This window comes from Ursus maritimus, unplaced genomic scaffold (assembly GCF_017311325.1).
Source record: "Ursus maritimus isolate PB19 unplaced genomic scaffold, ASM1731132v1 scaffold_15, whole genome shotgun sequence".
Taxonomy (NCBI): Eukaryota; Metazoa; Chordata; class Mammalia; order Carnivora; family Ursidae; genus Ursus; species Ursus maritimus.
This window is the reverse complement of record NW_024423897.1, coordinates 3,466,961-3,489,237: the sequence shown is the minus strand read 5'-3', so window position 1 is coordinate 3,489,237 and position 22,277 is coordinate 3,466,961. Positions and strand designations below refer to the sequence as shown.

Below are 22,277 nucleotides of genomic sequence, written 5' to 3'. Positions count from 1 at the left end.
CCTTAAAGTTTGCAAGAAGCCCTACGTAGAGTCAGTATATCAGTTTTATTTAACGTGGTGTTTTCCAAACCTTATAACCCTTTTGTTGAATAACCATTTCTTGGAAAAAATATTTCTTAGGTTACACATTGAGAAATTAGACCATTGCTTTTAATGTACATAGCTTTACTATCAAAGCTTTGAGTAAAATATGGATATTCTTGAGCACAAAAAAGTGTGAAGGCATCCTGAAGAGCAAGTTGTTACACCTTCCTCTTGTTATTTGGCCATCTAAACATCAATGTACCTTTTGTATACAGCTCCCTGGTATAGGAGATTATTTGGGAGCAGTGTTTCATTATGAAAGATTCTGTGCAATGGTAATTGCTTTATTCTTTTTTCTTTTCTTTCTACTTTTGGGTGGGGAATTTTGTTGTTCATGGTTATTTCACAATAAATGTTTGGAATGGTACCAAGCATTTTGGAAAATGGGTGCAAAACCTTGGGTGTAAAGATAATTGGTTGTGACCTTGGGTCATTAGTTTTAGAGAATGAAAAGACCTTCTGTTGCTTGGAGGGGTAGAATTGGCCCTTCCCCCATCCTGTTTGCTGCTACCTGAGAGACTGGGAGAAGCAGCTAAGGACCTTTATCCCAGGAGGATGTGCTCAACTCTTAACATGGTGGATATCCTCTCTTTGGCAATTGGTGTATGTAAAACATTCAGCCTTGCTGCCGATAGTTGTCACAGATGTTGAGTTTCTGAGATGGACTAGCTGTGGAACAAAAGAAAGCATTGGCAAAATATACCTATTGATAATAATCACCTTTCAAATTTATTTTATTAGTACATCCTAATTTAATATTTCATTCAGTTCTCATAACATCCCTGTTATAGTTAAAGGAGAATAATTGTGATTCCTTAGTCTGGTGCTAAGGCATAAATTTAAATAACTTGCTCAAATTGATAAGACTGCTTAGTTTAATTATGGGATCAAAACTGGATTCCAGGTCTCCTGTCAGGTGCTCTAAACAGATGCTCCTTTTGCTAACTGCATTGACAACCTAGTTTTTGATATCAAGTGTTTATAAGTTTTTTAATAAAAAAAGATTTCTCCTGCTACGTAAAAGTAGAGTGCTCCTACATGCAACCTTTTGTAAGCTGAAATGGCATAAAGTGGAGAAACACTCACCATTAATTATGTAGGAAAATTTTGAGCATTCCCAGACCCAGAAAATAACCTCTCATAGGATTTTCTGATACCTTAGGATACATCTTGCTAATGCATGCACAAAATAAATTGAGATAAAGCACAGATGTTCACAGACACAGTTCAGAACAGTGGCAGCTTGGTGCTGAGATGCTGCGTGGTTCCTGGGGAAGGAGCTGGGCGGGGCACTTGCCGCTCTGCTTGGGATGTGCTCTGCCTCTGTAAGGGCCCAAAGCACAACAAACGCTTAACACTATTTTCACCTATTTTCATAAAAGCAAAAATCCTCTTCAGATTTCCTTCAGTTAGCAAAAGGAGGTGCCAGTGTAGGTCTTTGTAAAAGCGACATGGTGTAACATGAACTTCAAAAAGTGGGGTTACTTCTATTTGCATTTGTATTTTATGGTTTTATGGCTTTGAAAATTCGGTGGCTAGGAGACTCGTATTATTAGTAGTATTGTTTTCTTTCTAGAAATGAGGAAAATGAGGCTTAGAAAGATTGACCTACCCAGTGTTACATAGTTGGCAAGTGAGAGCTGCAGAGTGTTCCCCGATAAACCAAGCTGTTGGTAGATGGTGTCTTTAGTTGATGACAATGAGTATTTGTTGAATAGAACTTAATCTTTTCTCGAGTCTTCAGCCCTTTGCTTAGTAAGGGTAAACTTCAGATTTTAGAGAGTATCAAACTTTTCTCCCAGATCCAGATTATAGACCAGGACTATACTGACCCACTTCATTGAATGCATCACTTGAATCATACACCTTTTTGGAGCTGAAGTAATAGATGTAGGAAAGGCAGCTGACCGGGGGCGCCTAGATGGCTCAGTCAGTTAAGCATCTGACTCTGGATTTCAGCTCAGGTCATGATCTCAGGGTTGTGAGATCGAGCCCCACATTGCTAAGATTCTCTCTCTCCTTCTCCCTTTGCCCCTCCCCACAGAGAGAGAGAGAGAGAGAGAGGGAAGGAAGGATAGAAGGAAAGAAGAAAGGCAACTGACCTTGTTTCTCATAGGAATCAAGGGAAGAATTGGGACTGAGATTATTTATCAGCAGTAGGATCAAGGCATGAGGCCCATAAGGAGGAACTGGACCAGAACTGGCCTTCGTCAGGAGCCTAAACTGTAGCATGGGATTGAGATGCATAGTTAATTCTGTTTGTAGGCCCAGGCTGGGCACTTGATGCTATTTCCTAGGCTAGAACAGCAAGGTAGGAATGACAGCCCACCAGAGGGGAGAGCCCAGCAAAGATCCAGGAAATACAAACGGTTGTCAATTTACTAATCTAATTAAGTGGAACAATTATTGAATTTCTTGTTGACAGTCTCTTGTTCTGCAGAGGCTTTTGAAATTGATGTACCACTCTAACCCACTAGTCCAGATATGCTAAGTATGGAGCAGCTCGGCTGAAATTGGCTCTTCACATCAATCTAAGAAAGGCTGTTGCAACTAGACTGAATGAGAGCAAGGTGTTGAGTGTAGGACAGTGGTTCTCAAATTTTAGGGAGAGTCAGAATCGCCTAGAGGGCTTGTTAAAACACATAACTGAGAGAAACACTTCCAGAGTTTCTGCGTTAGTTGGTCTGGGCTGGAGCCCAAAATTTTGCAATTGTAACACAATCCAAGTTGATGCTGCTGCTGCTGGTCTTGGGATCACACTTTGAGGACCACTGATGTAGGAAAACATGATGAAGTGGGTATAGCTGTTTAGTCCCTCTTAATTAAGGTCTTCACAGAGGAGGGAAAAGGGAATTAACATTTAAATTTAAGGCTCTACCACAGTCAAGACTCTGTGCCAGGTGATTTACAATCATTATTTAACCCTTGAAACCCCTCTGCAGAGGTATTTTCCTATTTCCCCCCAGCATAAACATGTTAAAAACTTATTGGAATAATTCTTTTTTCTTTTTAACAACTTTTTTTTTTTTTAAAGATTTTATTTATTTGTCAGAGAGAGAGTGCAAGCGAGCACACAAGCATGGGGAGCGGCAGGCTGAGGGAGAAGCAAGCTCTCCACTGAGCAAGGAACCTGATGGGGACTCAGTCTCAGGACTCGGATCATGACCTGAGCCGAAGGCAGATGCCTAACCAACTGAGCCACCCAGGCGCCCTCCATTGTTGACTTTTATGTATTCATTACTCTTCTTATAGATTTAGGATATATAAAATGTAAATTAAATTTGCAGTAATGATTATACAATAGATGGAATTAAATGTTGAGACATATCTTCTCATACAAAACATAAAGTGAATGGGAGGTTTACTTTAACATTAGATACAATACATCTTTCAGATCACAGGAAAAGATAGGCCTCAGTTAATTTTGTCAGAGTGGTGGTGCTGTTTTTTTTTTTTTTCCCCAGTGTTGCCAATTGGTTATTGACCTGTCCTTTTTTAGAAACAAATGAAGAGAGGAATAGTGAATTTCAGAATAGTTGGTACTAAGAAATGACCAAATTCTTGAGATTGCAACCATATGATTTACTCCTTGAGAGTGTTCTTTGTTAATGTCATTTTTGAAAGGTCAACTTGTTTTTAATGGTGCCCAGTGAAGTTACTTTGTGTTGTGTTTGACAGATTCACACAGAAATATTAAAAAATAAATAAAAAGCAGTGATCCAAGCATTTGAATTGAAGGCATTCTGGGAAAACCTGCCATTTATTGTGAAAATCGTCTTTGATCTTGAAATTAAAAGTAAAGCTGGAAAAGAATTTACAAACGAGGAAAAAAAAAAGTTTGGGATCGGACTCACAGGATCTGGGCTTGGAAATGCCTCAGGTAAATCATACAGAGTAGGTGCAAAATTTTGTATTTTCCCACTGCAGAAAGTCAGTACCATTGGTTCTGTAAGTTCTCTGAATCTTAACACAACTTGACAGACTCCCTTTTTAAGACATTTTATTTCTATCTCTGCTAGTTTTGAATACATGTCTTTCCTTCCATTGCTTCTATTTCCTCCTTTACTACAGCTTTGAAATTTAATGAGCTTGACGCGGGAAACATGGCGAATAAAAAGTTGGTTAGAAGGGGGACAGATCTGCTAGCTTTAGGACAGATCTGCTAGCTCACCCACCACCCCTGAAAATTAATCTGCCACAGAAAGCCTTCTTCCATCTCCTTGCCCACTTCCTGTTTCCCAGTTACTTCTTTCCATTTATGCCTTTTGAATTTAAAAGTAGTTAAGAGGAAATGGTGAGAGAGTTCAACCTTTCTCTCTCATACACACACATATACTCCCATATATATATATTTTTTTTTCCACAAAAGATTACTGAGAATAATTAGATCTATTTATATTATGGTAACTGCTTTGAATTGATCAGTCCTGGTTTGAGGCAGTCTCTGAAATAATAAAAGAAGCCCTGTTTGTCCCCACTGCACATCCAGACTTCTTCCTGTTCTCCTCCAGTGGTTAGCTCTTACCCCTTTCCCTCTTTGGGTTCAGTGCTGAGGAGCAACCTAGAAATAAGGAGAGGGCAGGGATTCTTGGGTGGCTTCCTGTAGGGCCAGGCAGAATTATGCCTTGAGCACAGAAAATAAGCAACTTGCTGGGATTGTCCAGTGGCTCAGAGGCAGGCAGCAGAGGCAAACAAAGGTGATTTACTAGCTGATATTAAGAACACCAGTGGCCTAGCTCCACCCCAATCTCTGGGCCAAGTGGACTACACATACTGATTTGGAGTTCTTTCCCATTCAGAGTTTAATTTGCTACTTGCGGAATACTTGAAGTTAGAGCTATAACACACTTATTTTGAGCTTGCAGCCTGGTAGGATTGGGGAAAATCAGAGAAAGAAAAGAATGGGTTGGGAAGTACCAGTGAAGAAAAACATGATAGGAAAGTGTGTAAGAAGGTCAGTTTGTGGTAGGTAGAAGGTATATGAATAGAGAAATGTAAGCAAGTAGGCTAATAGAATTTTTTAAAGTTTCAGCAGAAACTTGAAGAATAAGAACAAAAGAGCAAAGAAGGAATTTTTATCCTTTCACATCTCCTTCCTTCATCCAAGTTAGATTTCAGGGTGAGGCCTTTCACTTGTTTGGGCTGCTTTAGGAGTGTGGGCCCTGACTTCCCTCTGGAGGGATTTATATAGATGTTGAAATGGAAAAGTGGAATGGAGAGAAAAGAAGGAGCATCAACTCTGGCTGCCAAGTCTTTTTTCCCTTATGTATTACAGAATGAATTGTACCCTTTTCTGGGATCAGGATTAAGGCTGCTGAGCTCATACCCAAGTTTCTGGTCTCTTCAGTAAGATTTTTGGGTATTTGGCTGATCTGTCTTCATTACCACGTTCCTGGAGGTTGCACAAGGGTGCCCAAATTGTCTTCCAGATTGTTTGGGGAAAAAGACACTGGACTCACTTAGGAGTACAGAATGAGACCGACTTGTTATCTCTGTAGACCCCAGGAAATAGGGAATTCTCCATGTTGGGGAGATGGAGTGTTGTTAGAGATGGATTTGAAAAAATGTTATATAGCCAAATAAAAATACTCATTAGGTAGTGAATGCTGATTCTAGTGGCTAAATAAGCTTTAGTTTTTAGAAGTTAGGTGTTATTAACGGTTGCCACTATTTCTTTTTCTATTTTTAATGCATCTTCTTTATTTTCCCATTTTAAGTTCACAATTTAATGCTAGAAAATCTCTCAAATGTGCTAAAGAGTAGAAAATACACAGAAAATATATAGAATATATAGTAAAAAATATACAGAATGTGCAAAAGAGTAGAAAATATACAGAATAATAAGTTAGTAGGTATGAGAGTGGGACTTATATGTAATAAATTGGTCTTGGAGTAGTCTTGAACTTTCTAAAGTTAAAATCACTCTGTTGTAGCCTAGTGTAAGCGGAATGGATCCGCCTTTTGGGGATGCCTTTCGAAGCCACACCTTTTCAGAACAGACTCTGATGAGCACAGATCTCTTAGCAAACAGTTCAGATCCAGATTTCATGTATGAACTGGTAAGTAACATTTTCTTGGATTTTGCTTTAATTGATTTGGGGTAAAAATATTGTGCTATAATTTTTTATTTTAAACTTTTAAATGCCTGAAAAGAAAAAAGAATGTCATTTGATTCTTGTGACTGTCAGTCTAGTAATTTTAGAAGGCTGTGTGAACCCATTGAAAATAGTAAGAGCAGGGGAGGTGGATGAGGGGATGGGTGAAACAGGTGAAGGGAATTAAGAGTACACTTACCATGATGAGCACTGACTGAGTAATGTGTAGAATTGTTGGATCACTATATTGTACACCTAAAACTAATATAACACTATATGTTAATTACGCTGGAGTTATAAAATATGTATATGGTTACAAAAATAATTGTGTTATTTTTATAAAAAAAGATGCACATACACATGAGAGAAAATAGTAAGGAGAATTTATCTAAATATCTTGAAGTCCAGTTTTTGATGATGAGGATGGGAAGTTGTCTTTTTTGATATGCCTGACTGCTAAAGGACTCTTCAACTGGGATATTTAGGAATGATAATATGGAGCAAAGCGTATGACACAGAGAATATGAGGTAAAAATAGCACTTCCAAGCAGTATACATATCACTTATTGTTGAGGTAAATAGACACCTAAGATTCCTAAGAAAAACATTTAAAAAATAATTTTAATTACGTACAGCTTAAGCAACATGGAAGTATATAAAAACTGCAAAACTAAATATACAAATCTTAATTTACTAAAAAATCATTGCATTGTACACTTAATACAGGTGAATTTTTCAGTCTGCAAACTGTAGTTCCTTAAACTCTTAGAACACAGAGACACACACCCGTAAGCAAAAACAAAACAAGAAAAGCCCCAAAGGGAAAAATCAAAACAAACTGGAAAAATGAAAATGTCCTCGTTTCCTTCCTGGACCTCCACCTTCTAAACCTTTTCCCCAAGGATAAGTACTCCTAACAGAGCCTTTCTATTCATGTATAAATACATGAGTATTTTAAATTGGATTACACATTCATAGGTACAGTATTCTGTAACTTAATCCTTTTAATGTAAGACATCTGATGAGTAGCCTCTCATGCTAGTACATTAGACTTTAACTGCATTCTTTTTAATGGCTGCATGGTCTCACTAACATATTTTAAAATCCTATCTCCATTCATGAGGAGTATCACACTCATGAGGAGTATTGTAGTCCCCATGCCAAGCGTTGTTAACAAGGTCTTACCAAAGATCTTATCCTTCTGTGGTGGAATTTCAACTCTTTTTTGGTTTGCACTTTGCCTCTGTATTTAAGTTCTCACTTAAGAAGACAGTCTTCTGTGATGAAGGTAAGGTCTTCATTATTTGCTTTGTAACTGAAGCTTGTTTTAAAGGAGATCCCCAAATCCTTCTAAGTCAAAGATCAGGAAACGTAAACCTTTTTCAGGAAGACTGTTTATAGTAAAGTTTAAGAGCGCTTGATATTTAGACCATACCTTGGCCTCTCAAGGGGCATATGTTCCCCTTTTTTTCCTTGCCCAAGGAAATGATATTATAGGGACTGGTAAAGTGACATGTAAATAGCCTTTATCTTAAAATAAAACAAACCAGAGGTCAAGTACTGATTTATCAATTTGGTACATGGATGTGAGGATAGAGGTGAATATTTCTTTCCTAAAATATAGTGTGTGGTTTTTGTTTTTTTTTTTTAACTTTTCTCAGGATAGAGAGATGAACTATCAACAGAATCCTAGAGACAACTTCCTTTCTTTGGAGGACTGCAAAGACATTGAAAATCTGGAGTCTTTCACAGATGTCCTGGATAATGAGGGTGCTTTAACCTCAAACTGGGAACAGTGGGATACATACTGTGAAGACTTAACAAAGTATACCAAACTAACCAGCTGTGACATCTGGGGAACAAAAGAAGTGGATTACTTGGGTCTTGATGACTTTTCTAGCCCTTACCAAGATGAAGAGGTCATAAGTAAAACTCCAACTCTGGCGCAGCTTAATAGTGAGGACTCTCAGTCTGTTTCCGATTCCCTTTATTACCCTGATTCACTTTTCAGTGTCAAACAAAATCCCTTGCCCTCTTCATTCCCTAGTAAAAAGATCTCAAGCAGAGCAGCTGCCCCTGTGTGTTCTTCTAAAACTCTTCAGGCTGAGGTCCCTCTGTCAGACTGTGTCCAAAAAGCAAGTAAACCCACTTCAAGCACACAGATCATGGTGAAGACCAACATGTATCATAATGAAAAGGTGAACTTTCATGTTGAATGTAAAGACTATGTAAAAAAGGCAAAGGTAAAGATCAACCCAGCGCAGCAGAGCCGGCCCTTGTTGAGCCAGATTCACGCAGATGCAGCAAAGGAGAATACCTGCTACTGTGGGGCAGTAGCAAAGAGACCTGAGAAAAAAGGGGTGGAGCCTCTTCAGGGTCATGCCACTCCAGCTTTGCCTTTTAAAGAAACCCAGGAACTATTACTCAGTCCCCTGTCCCAGGAGGGTCCTGGGTCAATTGCAGCAGGAGAGAGTAGCAGCCTTTCTGCCAGCACATTGGTCTCAGATTCATCCCAGAAAAAAGAAGAGCACAATTACTCCCTTTTTGTCTCTGACAACTTGGGTGAACAGCCAACCAAATGCAGTCCTGAAGAAGATGAGGAAGACGAGGAGGATGTTGATGATGAGGACCATGATGAAGGATTTGGTAGCGAGCACGAACTGTCTGAAAATGAGGAGGAGGAAGAGGAGGAAGAGGATTATGAAGATGACAAAGATGATGATATTAGTGACACTTTCTCTGAGCCAGGTATGGTAATGGTTGGAGGCTTACCAAACTGACCTTTCTCCTATCTTGAGATATGAATGTTTTCTTTGTCTTAGTTTGGGGATTAAATGACTTAATAGCTTGGCTCAGATATGTAATTGCTTTTTTCTATTTAAGCAGTTCTAAAATAATCACTTTTGCCCATATAGTGATTCATAGGCTGATTCTTTGAGGACTTCTTCTTAATTTATCTTATGTTAAGGGACCTAATTTGTTACTCTCTTGAGCAGCTGTACAAAGATGCCAAGAATGGATTGATTTAAAAATATTCCTATTTATATACATGTCCCTCTATTATAGTTGAGGCAAGTTAGGAGTGCCCACAGTGGTAAACCAAGTGATGATGGTTTATATGACTCATGCTTATAACCAACAAGGCCTACTTAATGAATAATGTAAAAAAGAGCTTTTTCTTTGTGTGTGCCCCATCTTTCATTCACATTTCATTCTGTAATTTAATGAGCATGAAGGATACTCTGCTTTATTTATATATAGCACATGTAAATAAAAGGGAGAAAGAAAATGAAACCTGTGGGAACTGGTTCACTTCATTCAGCATTTACATGCTTGGGCTGTTGCCACTGTTGGCTTGTGCAGTATTTATGAAAATGGTATTGCCAAGTGGCACACAGTTTAAAATGCACAAAGAAGTGAAGATCATCAAATTTAAGCAAAAGTTATTTTCTTCAAAAATAATGTTGATGCTGTAACTTGTACATTAAAAAAACTAAGTTATTTTTAAAACCTTAGAAATTGTCAAAGAGAGCCCTTTTGTTACAATTGCTGGAATTTTTGGCAGTATAAAGATTGGTATTTAATTTTCAGAAAAGTTTTTAAGCCATAGTAGATATATTGTAGCTGGTGAAGCACTATTATTGCTGAAAGACTTTGCTTTAGTGAAATCTTTCTATTACACAAATGCTTAGATTTGTGTATTTGATACAACCAAGTTGTTTGACTCCGGTGGAGTTTCAAGTAAGGGAAAGTACTTTAATCTGGAGAAAAAGGGCTTATGCCTTTTTTTGGTTTACTTTAGAACTCTGCATAGTCTAGATAGAACAATTATTTTTTCTACTTAGGAAAATTTACCTCTCAGCAAATTAATAAAATTTGCTTTGAGGGGCACTTGGCTGGCTCAGCCAGTAGAGCATGCGATTCTTGATCTTTGAGGTTGTGAGTTCGAGCCTCATGTTGGGTTTAGAGATTACTTTTTAAAGAATCTTTTAAAAATCTGCTTTGAGATGTTTCAGGGAAAGTTGTCTTTGCGGCTAGTGGTAAGTTATATAGCTCCCTCCATGGGAAGACCAGAGTGCCATCTACGAGTAGTCTTCAAGGTCTGACTGATCAGCCCTATTGCTTTGAGTTCCATATTTAGGATCAGGGGAAGAGGTTAGGGGAAGGGTGAGACAAAGGGAAGATGGGTAATAACTAAGGGAAATGGAAAGTGTGGAGAAAGAGATGCTTTCCCCAGTAGGTGCTTAAAGGAACATGTAAATCAGAGGGAGTCAGTAAATCCCGGTGTCACCCCACTTCTGGCTGTAGTTTTGCTTGTCTTTGGCTTTCAACTGCATTTTAAATTCATCCTTTATCTTTTAATGTGTTTTTACCTGGATAAATGTGTTGAGAGATGACTAGGTCTGTGAAGAGAGAGCACTTAGTAAGTTGACCCTCATTTCCATTTTGTCAACTGTTTGACTCTCATGGGGGCGTCCCGGGAGGGCCAGTGTTGTAGTTGGTGTTGTCCTGTCATGCATGCCACATTCCCTTGCCTTGTCTCCTATAGAAGAAGCCTGATTTGTGAGCTTGTTGGTGTTAACCAACACTGCTTTGAAACAGAGATGCATTGGCTGGGTAAAACTCTCCTGTTGGCTATGTTTAACAATGCTAAATGTTTGGATGGCATTTAATTCACTCACTTCCAGTTGACTTGAAGTAAAGCCTCTTTGGTTAGTATTACTTGGACAGTTCTCACTAATGTTAATGAATGACATGATTTAACCACAAAATCAACACAATTTCGTGGTATTATTTGGGCTTTATTCACATTTGCTAATGAAAATTTCCCGTTTTCTTGGAAGAAAGAGCTAAACAAGTGACTTCAGGAATGCAAAAGTGAATTATTGGTGAGAAGCAGGAAGAAATTCTTTGAAGCAGAAAAGTGGGGATAGTTATAGTTTCTTCAGAGTGCTAGTTTTAGAGTGGGTTGATTGGTTTAATTTGCAGCAGTTTACAAAGGCCCTTTTGTGACGACTAGCTCCCTTGATGCTGTTTCTTGGCAGTTAGCTACAACAGTGCCTGAGCCTACAAAGCTCCAGGAAAGGTGTAAAATGGAGTTTCAGTCCCTACTCTGGCCTTGCTCCCAAGTTTTAATAGAGCCTATTCTGTGGACAGGCTATGACTGTTCGGGGTCATTGGGATTACATGGTTGTAATACTAAGAATTGGGCCCCCAGAATGAAAGTGTATTTTGTAATCCCTACTAAACATTTTCACGATTGACTTTACCAGTAGTCTGCACTAACCAAAGATGTGTGATTAGAATTTTACATAATAAATGTGGCCTTTTTGACTTCCATTTGATAATCATGTCAGGAAGGAATGAATTAGATCAGTATGGTGGTCCAGCAAATGAAAAGAAAAGGGAAAAGGCTTCATGGGAAATGTATTAAACAAATAATGGATTTGTTAAAAGAGAAAAATTTTTGAGTGCCTACTTTTGTTTTAGGCACTGTGTGTATTAGATATTGCCTATCCAGAGATGAACAAAACAGACATGATCCCTGTCTTGATGGAGCTTAGAGTTGAGTGGGTTTTTTTACTGTTACGATTTCTTCATCTTTTAATCTGCTTGTGTGTAGTGTGACTTGGCAAGAGAAAGATGCAGGATGTGAGTTTCTTAAACCTTATTTGATCGCAGAACTCACGTGGGGGTGAAGGCGTATCTTATGATAATAATGTTCCTTAGAACATACTTTGAGAGATATTTAATAACCTTAAATGCTAGACCAGTGATCTGGGAATATAATTTTTCTGCATTCTACATGCTCATGGCGGTCTCTGTATTAAAAAGTAACCATCTTTAAGAGACCTGTTGTGTGTGTATGACTCTGTGTGTTATGGTGAATTTATGGTATATGTTATTAGAAAGTGTTAAAATGCTAGGTCACAGAGAACTGCTGGCCCTTGAATGCTTTTTTGGAAAAGGCTGAACATACATAAATAAATAAAGCTGGTAACTAATTTGAGTGGGATGGAAGAAATCAAAATCTTCATTATTCTTTCAATATAAACTGGGATATATGTAAAGAAAAATCCATTTAGACCATTTAACTAGGTGGGTACAGGAAAAGTGAGAAGCCTAAGAGAAGCTAGACTCCTTGAGTCATAGGATTTGAGTCCGTTCCAGCTCTGCCAAATCACTTAAAGCCTCCATGAGCATGTTTCTTTTGTAAATGGGGTTAATAACATCTTTTTTACTGGGCTCTTCGAAGTCTCAAATGAAATACCTGTAAGTGAAATATGTAAGTACATTAAATGAGAAGGACAGTGTTTTGCCAGAAATCCAGGCCACCTGAGGAGAGTTGCTAAGTAGGGGAGAGTATCAAGTAAATTGACAGAGGGGTGGGATGCCTGAGGAAGCTGTATATGAAAAAGTTTCCTTTATGCTTTGGGCTAGGGTAGATTTAAATATGGAACACTATTTCTTTTATTTTTTTATTGAAGTGTAGCTGACATACAAGGTCCTCTTAGTTTCAGGTGTGCATCATAATGATTCCATGTTTTTATACATTACACCATGATCCCCATAATAAGTTTAGTTACTGTCTGCCACCATACAAAGGGTTGGGTTTTTTCTTTTTGACTTATTTTTTAAATTTGTATTTAGTTTTAAGTAGAGTTGATATATTAGTTTCAGTGTGTAATATAGTAATTGAGTATTTATATACATTACAAAATGATCCCCACATTAAGTCTGGTTACCATCTGTCACCATATAAAATTATTACAATATTATTGATTATTCCCTAAGTTGTACTTTATATCCCACAACTTAATTATTTTATAACTGGAAATTTATACCTCTTAATCCCCCGTACCTATTTCCCCCTCTGTATCTTGTATCTGGTTTGTTTCTTGTATTTGTGAGTCTGTTTCGGTTTTGGTTTCGGTTGTTTTGTTTTGTTTGTGGAATACCAGTTCTTGACATTGGTAGGAGGTTGGGAGTGTTTTTGTTGGTCCATCTGCCTGTGTTGGGGTGTTCCGAGCCATACTAGGTTAATCTCTGTGAGCCAGTAGTTACTTCGAGCCAGTAAGTTTTTCTTGGCCTGGTGGAGCCAGATGTTTCGAAAACACCATTTCTGGTGGCACTGTGTGGCCCTTGCATCTTTCCCAAAGCTAGATTGATCACTGGAACAAGATGAAATCCTTAATTTGAAGTGTCACATTGGCACAAGTAAATAGGCCAAAGTCATTATTGCTTTATGCATCTAACACAATTTTTAAAAAACAGACTTCTAGAAATGATTGTGTGACTCAACGTGTGCATCATTTCTTAAGAAGAAACTAAAGTTCACTGTCACACTCCTTGTCATATTGTTTTAAACTACCACATGTGCACTTTAATGCTGGTAATACCAGCAAAGCTACAGAAGCTTCTCTTGTTGCCCTGAAATCATTCTGGTCTCCAAATTGATTCTCTTTTAAAAGGTCATGTTTATTGAAGTATAACAAGTGTTAAGTAGGAAATTCACCCTTCTTTAAGGGTACACTTCTGTGAGTTTTGACAAGTGCATGTAGTGCTGGTAACCACTGCCACCATCAAGATACAGAAGAATTTGATCACCCCCTAAATTTCCCTTGTGTTTCTTTATTATTTTTAAAATATTTTATTTATTTATTTGACAGAGAGAGTGCACAAGCAGGGGGAGCAGCAGGCAGAGGGAGAGGGAGAAGCAGGCTCCCTGCTCGATGTGGGACTTGATGTGGGGCTCCATCCCAGAGCCCTGAGATCATGACCTGAGCCGAAGGCAGACACTTAACGACTGAGCCACCCAGGTGTCCCAAAGTGGTCATTTTGCTTGGCCAGTGCTGCCCAAGTGTTCCTGACCACCTTAGTGTGGAGCCCATCTCCACTCCCCCATGTCCTTAGCTGTAATGATGTGGAGTACACTAAGATGGGCATTCCCTGAGGGTATTTTAGATTTGTAGGTCATCCTGCATGAGGTCTGACCAACAGTTCTAGTAGCTCAGAATTAAGTATTTTCTGAAACTCCCCATAAGTAAGGAAAATAAGTTCTTAAAAAAGTGAAGTAAATGCGAATTGCTTCTAGTAAAATATTAGACTAGGCATATACGTTTTTATTTGAGAGCCTACGCGAGAACTCTCATTTTTGTACTTTTACAGAAGGGGTAGGGTGGGAGGTAGGCAGAAAACCACTACTGCCTCACAAAATTCTGTCTGGTAGGATACCATCATAGAAATGCACACACCTGTCTGTCTGGGTATGTTTTGGATGCATAAATTTTAGGAGGAAGGAATTCAAATCACAGTGTAGAGTCTTAGTACCATGATTTCTAATGGTACATTTGACATTCCTGGAGCTATATTTCATTACTCTCAATGAGTGCCTATGTGAAGATACAAAAAAAGATGTCATACACTAACTTATATGAACCAAAGAGAACTATAAGGAGGATAAACGGTAAAGTTATCTATGTTTATTAATCTCTGAATATTTTATGATTTAGAGATCTCCATATTAAAAATCATATTGTAGACCTGGTCTGTTATTTTTGACATGCCAGTGATATTTTAGATCAAAGGAAATATATGAAGCGACAAATAGAAGAGATCTTTTTATTTGCCCTCATTGCTTTATTGAAATTTATGGAACTTAAGAAATTGGGGACGGGGGGGCTTTCCTTTTTTTTTTTTTTTTAAAGGCTATGAAAATGATTCTGTGGAAGACTTGAAGGAGATGACTTCAGTATCCTCTCGGAAGAGAGGTAAAAGAAGGTACTTCTGGGAGTACAGTGAACAGCTCACCCCATCACAGCAAGAGAGGATGCTAAGGCCATCTGAATGGAACCGAGACACTTTGCCAAGTAACATGTATCAGAAAAATGGCTTACATCATGGTAAGAGGGAATTGTGGTCAGACATTTCGTGTCACTTTAAATAGAGATCATAAACCATAATGTTTACTCAGTGTATCTACATATTCAGCAGTCACCCTTGAAAAGTGGAGAGGGGAACAATAGAGCTGCTATATTTGCTATCACTGCAGAGATACTCACAAATAGCATTTACCAGTGGTGAGAGCCATCCCCTAAATAGGGAGGAAGCTCTATGCAGAAACGATTTCTGGTCACTTCCTATTCTACTTATGCTACCCAGGAAATGACCAGGAGACTGTTGATTGATTCCTGACCTGCCACAGTTATGATAAACCAGAAGGGTTGAGGAGAAAGGGAATGGGTCCAGCATCTTTCTCTTCCATTCTTGTCCAGTCTCCAGGCTGAAATGTAGAGAGATTGGAATCAAATGGTGGTGGGAAGAAAAGAGGAGGGAGAGGAAAGGGAATAATTGTAGAGAAAAGAAATGGAGAGAGAAGAGTTGAATGGTAGGAGTCGGGAGAAGCTTATAATCTTAGGCAGACGAAGTTTACAATTGTGAACCTAGATAGATGTAATTAAGTAGAATTTCTTCTTTTATTTTGTATGATCCAAAATCTGTACTGAAAAGGGGGAGGGCGCTAGTAAGTTTGGCACTAAATGAACAGTTTTAGTAATCTCTCATGCTACAGATGTAAGTTGCTAAGCAATTTTGTTTTGACACAGGAATTATATCAGAAGTATATTTGTGCCTCATTTTCCCTTTCCACTGGCACTCAGTCTGTACTCTACTGTTTCTTAGTGAATAGACCTAGTTTTTGCCTTCAGATCAGTTTTCTCCGAGAAATGAAAAGACAGGTCCAATAAATAGCTTTAGGTAGCACATGGTGAGTACTAGGAGAGTTGTTTGGTATATTGTAGTTCAGAGGATCTGTCCATCCCACTTCCCTGCAGTGTTACAGCAAGATCCCCGAGTCTTCTGTAATGTTATTTATCAAACTAACCAAAGAAGAGCTTTCAAAAAAGGCAGTCCTTATTTGTTGGCCTTTTGAGTCCAGCACCAAAGCATATGTCTGTGAAATTTTCAGTCATAGCATCAAAACATCTTGGTTTAAGTAAAATCTCTTGTTTCTTTTCTGGGTGTATACTCTACCCTAGCCCTGATTTTTAGATGCAGTGAACCTCCACTCCAGTCCTGAGGTTTGCGATGCTTATTAGCAACATGCATATAATTAAGATTCTGTCATACCAGGGTTAGAAACTTTAAGGTGGAGAAGGATTTGGCAAAGACTGGAGCTGTGCCATATTTCCCCAATTTCTTGCAGGCACACAGTGGGAAGGAGAGGAGGCTAGCCCTTTGAGCATATCGTGCTGAGACTTCTGAAACATGCCAAGACTTCTAAAAAAGAAAAAAGAGGGGAGGGAGAAATGTGGTTTTAAAATATGGCTGTAGAATGTATCTTTGGTGAATTAAAGTGATCTAACTTAAACTTTTAAACCATCTGTAGGAAAATACGCAGTAAAGAAGTCACGGAGAACTGACGTAGAAGACCTGACTCCAAATCCTAAAAAACTACTCCAGATAGGCAATGAACTACGGAAGCTGAATAAGGTGATTAGTGATCTGACTCCAGTCAGTGAGCTTCCCTTAACAGCCCGGCCAAGGTCAAGGAAGGAAAAAAATAAGCTGGCTTCCAGGTAAATGATAATCATGTTCACCGGTGTAAATAAAGTCTAGGTGGTGAGGTTTTAGACTTTCAGTGAGCTTTTAGAGATGACCATCACCATTTATTCAGAAATACACTTTTATAAATATTATAATGAGAGTATTTTAATTTTTCCTTTGAAAATAAAAGATGGTATTTATGCCTTATGCTTCATAATACCAAAAGATGGTGTTATGCTTTTACAGGGGAGAGGTGAATGGACTCAAGTGGATTATATTATAAAAATGAAAAAAATTTATCATAGTTTTATTTTTTCTTTGTTTTGTGGTTTTTTATTGGGGTATGATTTACTTGAGGTAAAATGTATACCTTTTAATGTAAACTTTTATGGGGTTTTGAAAGAGAGAAAGAGAGCGAGCGCATGCAAGCAGGGGGTGGGGCAGAGGGAGAGGGAGAGAGAGAATCCCAAGCAGACTCCGAGTTGAGCATTGGAGCTTGATGTGGAGCCCGATCTCACAACCCTGAAATCACGACCTAAGCCAAAACCAAGAGTCTGTTGCTTAACCAACTGAGCCACCCAGGCCCCTCTGCAGTACACTTTTATGGGTTTTGATAAAGGTATCCAATCATATAAACACCACCACAATCAAGATAATATTTTCCATCATTCATTTAAAAAATTTCCTCATGCCTCCTTGTAAAGGGAACCCCTTCTTCCACCCACCAACCACTGATCTGTTTCCTGTCCCCACAGTTTTGCCTTTTCTAGAATGTCATATAGGTGGAATCATAATATATGTAGCCTTTTGAGTCTGGCTTCTTTGGTTTAACATGGTTTATTTGAGATTCATGTTGATCCATGTTGTTGAGTGGGGTAATAGTTTGTTCCTTTTTATTGCTGAATAGTATTCCTTTGTGGGATATACTACACTTTATCCATTCCCAATTGAAGGACATTGGGACTGCTTCCACTTTTTGCCAATTATGAATAAAGCCATCATAAACATTCACTTATAGGTGTTTGCGTGAACATAAGTTTGCATTTCTCTTAGGTAAATACCCAGGAGTATATGTTTAACTTTATAAGAAATTGCCAAAGTAGCTATTTCTGAAATAATAAATTTTTTAAAAAATTACTGTTTTTCAGAGTAGCAATATGTAGTATTTTATATCCCAATTAGCAACATATGATGTTTCTACTTACTTTACATTTTCTTGGTATTATCAGTTTTTGTTTATTTTAGTGTATTCGTCATAATTTTATTTTTGGATGTATGCTAAAATTTTTTAAAATCAGTTTGGATTAATGATATATTGCATATTTTTTGGAAACTGAGTTCCTTGATATGAACATCAATGGGCAGTGATTTTTGGTTGCTATTAGAATATGTTTGACAGCAGCAAGAAGAAGTATATTCTGAATGTTCACTTAAAAAAAGAAGTGAACTAATTGCTCCTTCCTTTCACAGGGCTTGTCGATTAAAGAAAAAAGCCCAGTATGAAGCTAATAAAGTGAAATTATGGGGCCTCAACACAGAATATGGTAAACCTAAACTTTTAAGAATTTGATTAATCTCCTATTACTTTGCCGACCACTCTCTTTTTCTTTGGTTTTGTTATTTGCTTTCCCTGTATCTTGCCAAGTTTTAGGCCAGCCTCCTTTTTGTTCGTTCATTCAGTAAGCTACGTACTCATTCTTATTCCTTCATGTTCTTTTAGTGATTGTTTGTATCTGTGGCTCCCTGTGCCAAATCTCCTCTCTACCCTAAAGAGCTTGTCTACTTGTGACCACAGTAAACTCCTACTTCATTTTACAATTGTGTTGCCGTGTTAGCCAGTTTTAGTGACTAGTGTTTATTTTAATCTCTGAGTGGATAATTTAGGTCTGTATTTTACAAATTTGACTGCTCATTAGAATTATCTGTGTACATGTTAAAAGTACAGATTTCTGGGCTTCTCCCCAGATCCCATGAATTGGAATTTGTGCAAGTAGAACTCAACAGTCCACATTTTTAACACTACCCCATATTACTCCTAGGCAACTATCTTAGCACTTATTTGGGAATTGTTGGTTTAGATCTGTACCTCCCACTCTTTCACAGCATGGCACATGTAAAAATTACCATCTCTAAGGCATCCTGGAATTTATCAGAGTAGGCTGCTCATGGGAGCAGAGGCCCTTATGGACTGAAAGGATTTTGTGTGTTAAACACCTGCAACCCTTTTACAGCACACTAGAGGTTTGGAAAGCTCTGGTTTTGATCTTCTGTAATAAGAACCACCTTTCCTTTCCTCCTTGCTGTCTTACTGTTCCGTAAGCCTGGTATCATAATTGTCTTCTTCACTGTATAGCTTATAGGAATAAGTTGTATCTGAAAGTGGATGAGTGGCAAAATGATCAGTTATTATTTGTTTTCAGAGATTTTCTGAAGTCCAACATGACATTTGGCACATAGGTGCTCAGTAAACTTTGTGTAGTTTTCTTAATTCTTTGTCTTGATTATCTTGTTTCCATTTATGAGGACAGAAAGAGGATTTCCTATTGTGAAGTTTACAACTTGTGAAATGAGCTGATGGTTTTATATATTAATGGTCACTCAGGAATTCTCATCAGGTAAATGAATTAGGTAAAACAATAGTTGGTTTGTTGAAAAGGAACTCTACCCATTTTCCTATTATTCTTTCTTGCTGTTGAAGCATTCTGACCTTGAGCTCTGTGAGTATATATACACATAATGATTACAATATCCTAGGCATTCTTATTCCATTTTAGAACCAGATAACTTAGGCTGCAGGGAGATGTGGTTGGCCATTGGGAGCCTTCTGGGTCTGTGTTTCCTTGGACAGTTGTAGGCATCTATCTGTGTGTTGTTCAGTTAATGTATTTATCCATAATTATGTATATATGTATATCCATAATTATGTATAGCCAGATATTTTTGCATTTGTATATATGCTAATGCACCCCCCCACACACACATGCTTTGGTCTGTGACGTAAATATATTCTGGGGTAGGGAACACCTGGGGAGTTGGTAAGGGCCAGGAATATGTGTGTTTCTGGATGTGTTGTTCTATCTCAAATTGAGTTATGATAGCTGTCTTAAATTTTTCTTGTTTCTAAAGCTGACTTAAAGCATCTTATATTTTCATGTAGGAAAAGGCCCATCTTTAAAAAGGTACCATTTTCTTCTCAGTTAGCATGAAGGAAGAGGATCTTCTCATTCATTTATTTGTCTTCACTTCTGTTTTACTAGCTCCTCTTCCCCAGTTTCTGGGAAAGAACAGCCAGCCTTAACTATTTGTTTAGAAGTCATTTCAGAACCCATGAGATGCTCTCATGCAGTTTGCCACATGTAGTTTGAAAATTCTTCCTGGAGTTTCTGGTACATCTCTCAAGAGAATGGTGCCCTCAATTCCTCGAAATACCTGTCAGTTGGTCTGTTATTGTTTTGTGGAACGCTTACTATACACTGCCCACCTATTAACCCAATAGTTTCTGTGATTTGTAATTCACAAGTCAGTGACATTTGAAAAAGAATTTGGGATTTGGGAACTATAGGGTTGCCAACTTTATATTTTGCCAGGTGAAGACTTTAAGAAGAACGTCATCTACAACTACTGTAATTTCATACAAGGAGAGGGATATTGTAGCATTAAAAAATTGAAACAGGAAGAATCTTGAAATAAACTTTATGAAACATTTACTCCGTTATCCTTATTCTTTTTGTTTACTTATTTATATTCTGAAGATCTTAGTTATTCTGCATTATATGTTTTGTACTACATAGAATTAAGCACAGCACAATACCCTGCCTAACTCCTTTATTTTAGAATTAAACAATTTATACCATTTAAGATGTTACAGTGGAACTTACTTGGCAGTTAGAGGGAGAAGGGTTAGCAAACAGTATGTAAACACAGGAGTTAATGAATTCATCATCATTTCTGCTAAAGCTCAAGTGCCTAAGTAAATATAAAAGACCACACTGAGAAGGGACGTCCCTTAGACATCCCCAGTTGGAAAATGAACCAAGTTATGGAAAACTGGGGTAACCCCAAGAGCTACCAAAGAGCAAACATTTTTAATTTTGATGAACTCCAATTTGCCAGTTTTTCTTTTTATATTTCATATTTTTAGTGTTCTTAAAAACTTTGCCGACTCCAAAATGCAAACATTTTCTTGTATGTTTTCTCCTAGAATTCATATAGTTTTAGGTTTTGCATTTAAGTTTATGATCCGTTTTAGGTTAATTTTTATTAATGGTGTGGGGTGAGAGTTGATGTTTGTTTTTTTCCATATGAATACCCAGTTGATCAAACACCATTCATTAAAAAGAATTTCCTTTTCCTGTTTAGTTGTTTTCTCACCTTTGTCAAATCAGTTGACCCTATACGTATGAGTCTACTTTTGGACTCTCTCTTCTGTTCATTGATCATTTGTCTACCTTTATGCGGATACAAACTATTTTGATTACTGTAGTTCTATAGTAAATCTTAAGTCAGGTAAGTGTAGTTCTTTTTTAATCCTACAGTTTTGTTTTTTCAAAGTTGCATTGGCTATTCTAGGTCATTTACATGACCATAAAAATTTTGGAATCACTTTTTACAAAAAAGCTTACCAAAATTTTGATTAGGACTGCTTTCAATCTGTAGATTAATTTGGAGAAATATTACCATTTTAACAAAATGGAGTCTTTAATCCATGAACTTAGTATCTCTTTCCATTTGTTAAGTCTCCTTTAATTTGTGCCTTGTTTATAGTTTTCAGTGTAGAATGCTTAACATCTTTGTTAGATCTATTACTGGGTATTTTATATTTTTTGGCGCTCTGTTAATGGAATCATTTTTGAAATTTTATTTTTTAACTTTGCTGCTAATATATAAAATGGGTTTTTGCATATTATTCTTGTATCTCATTATCTTGCTAAATTTGTTTTTTAGTTCCAGTGGTAGGTGTGTAGATGCCCTATGATTTTCTATTTAAGCAATCATCATCTGCAAATAGGGATGGCTTTATTTCTTTTTTTTTTATATTTATGCCTTTGCAAACAAGGCAATCACCATGTCTGTCCAATGTCCTAGATATTGCAATAAGGCAAAAAAAAAAAAAAAATCAATCTCGGGGGTGGGGAGCCTTTCACCTTAAAGTATGATGTTGGCAGTAGGCTTTTTTGTAAGATGAGATGCCCTCTATCACTTCAAGTTCTCTTTTTTTTCTAGTTTCATTTATCATGAATGGGTGTTGAATATTGTCATACGGTCTTTTCATCTGTTGGAGCAATCATATTGTTCTCCTTTATTCTGGTAATATATTACATACTTACCTCTTAATATGGTAAGTTACATTAACTGATTTTTGAATATTAAACCAACATTGTATTCTTGGAATAAGCTCTATTGGTTGTGATATATTGTCCTTTTTATTTTAGAGTCTATTGCAAATATTCTGTAAGATTCTAAAACTTTAAGTTGGATTCTTTTGTTAATATTTTGTTAAGGATTTGTGTGTCTATATTCAAGAGGGATATTGGTCTGTGTTTTTCTTTTTTT

General features: G+C 37.5%; 1 protein-coding gene across 4 annotated transcripts in view; it reads left to right on the top strand.

The window, feature by feature from the left end:
- CREBRF (CREB3 regulatory factor) overlaps positions 1-22,277 on the top strand; it is a 55,180-nt gene that overhangs the window by 16,164 nt on the left and 16,739 nt on the right. For 2 of the 4 annotated variants that reach the window (XM_040630281.1, XM_040630282.1), the window contains exons 2-7: positions 3,763-3,964; positions 6,018-6,143; positions 7,841-8,927; positions 14,888-15,082; positions 16,567-16,756; positions 18,195-18,268. In XM_040630281.1, the coding sequence (XP_040486215.1) occupies positions 3,956-3,964; positions 6,018-6,143; positions 7,841-8,927; positions 14,888-15,082; positions 16,567-16,756; positions 18,195-18,268 (1,681 nt within the window). In that variant the 5' untranslated portion in view covers positions 3,763-3,955. Of the gene's footprint in view, positions 1-3,762; positions 3,979-6,017; positions 6,144-7,840; positions 8,928-14,887; positions 15,083-16,566; positions 16,757-18,194; positions 18,269-22,277 lie in introns of all 4 variants that reach the window. The other 2 variants (XM_040630283.1, XM_040630284.1) reach the window with 2 other exon arrangements.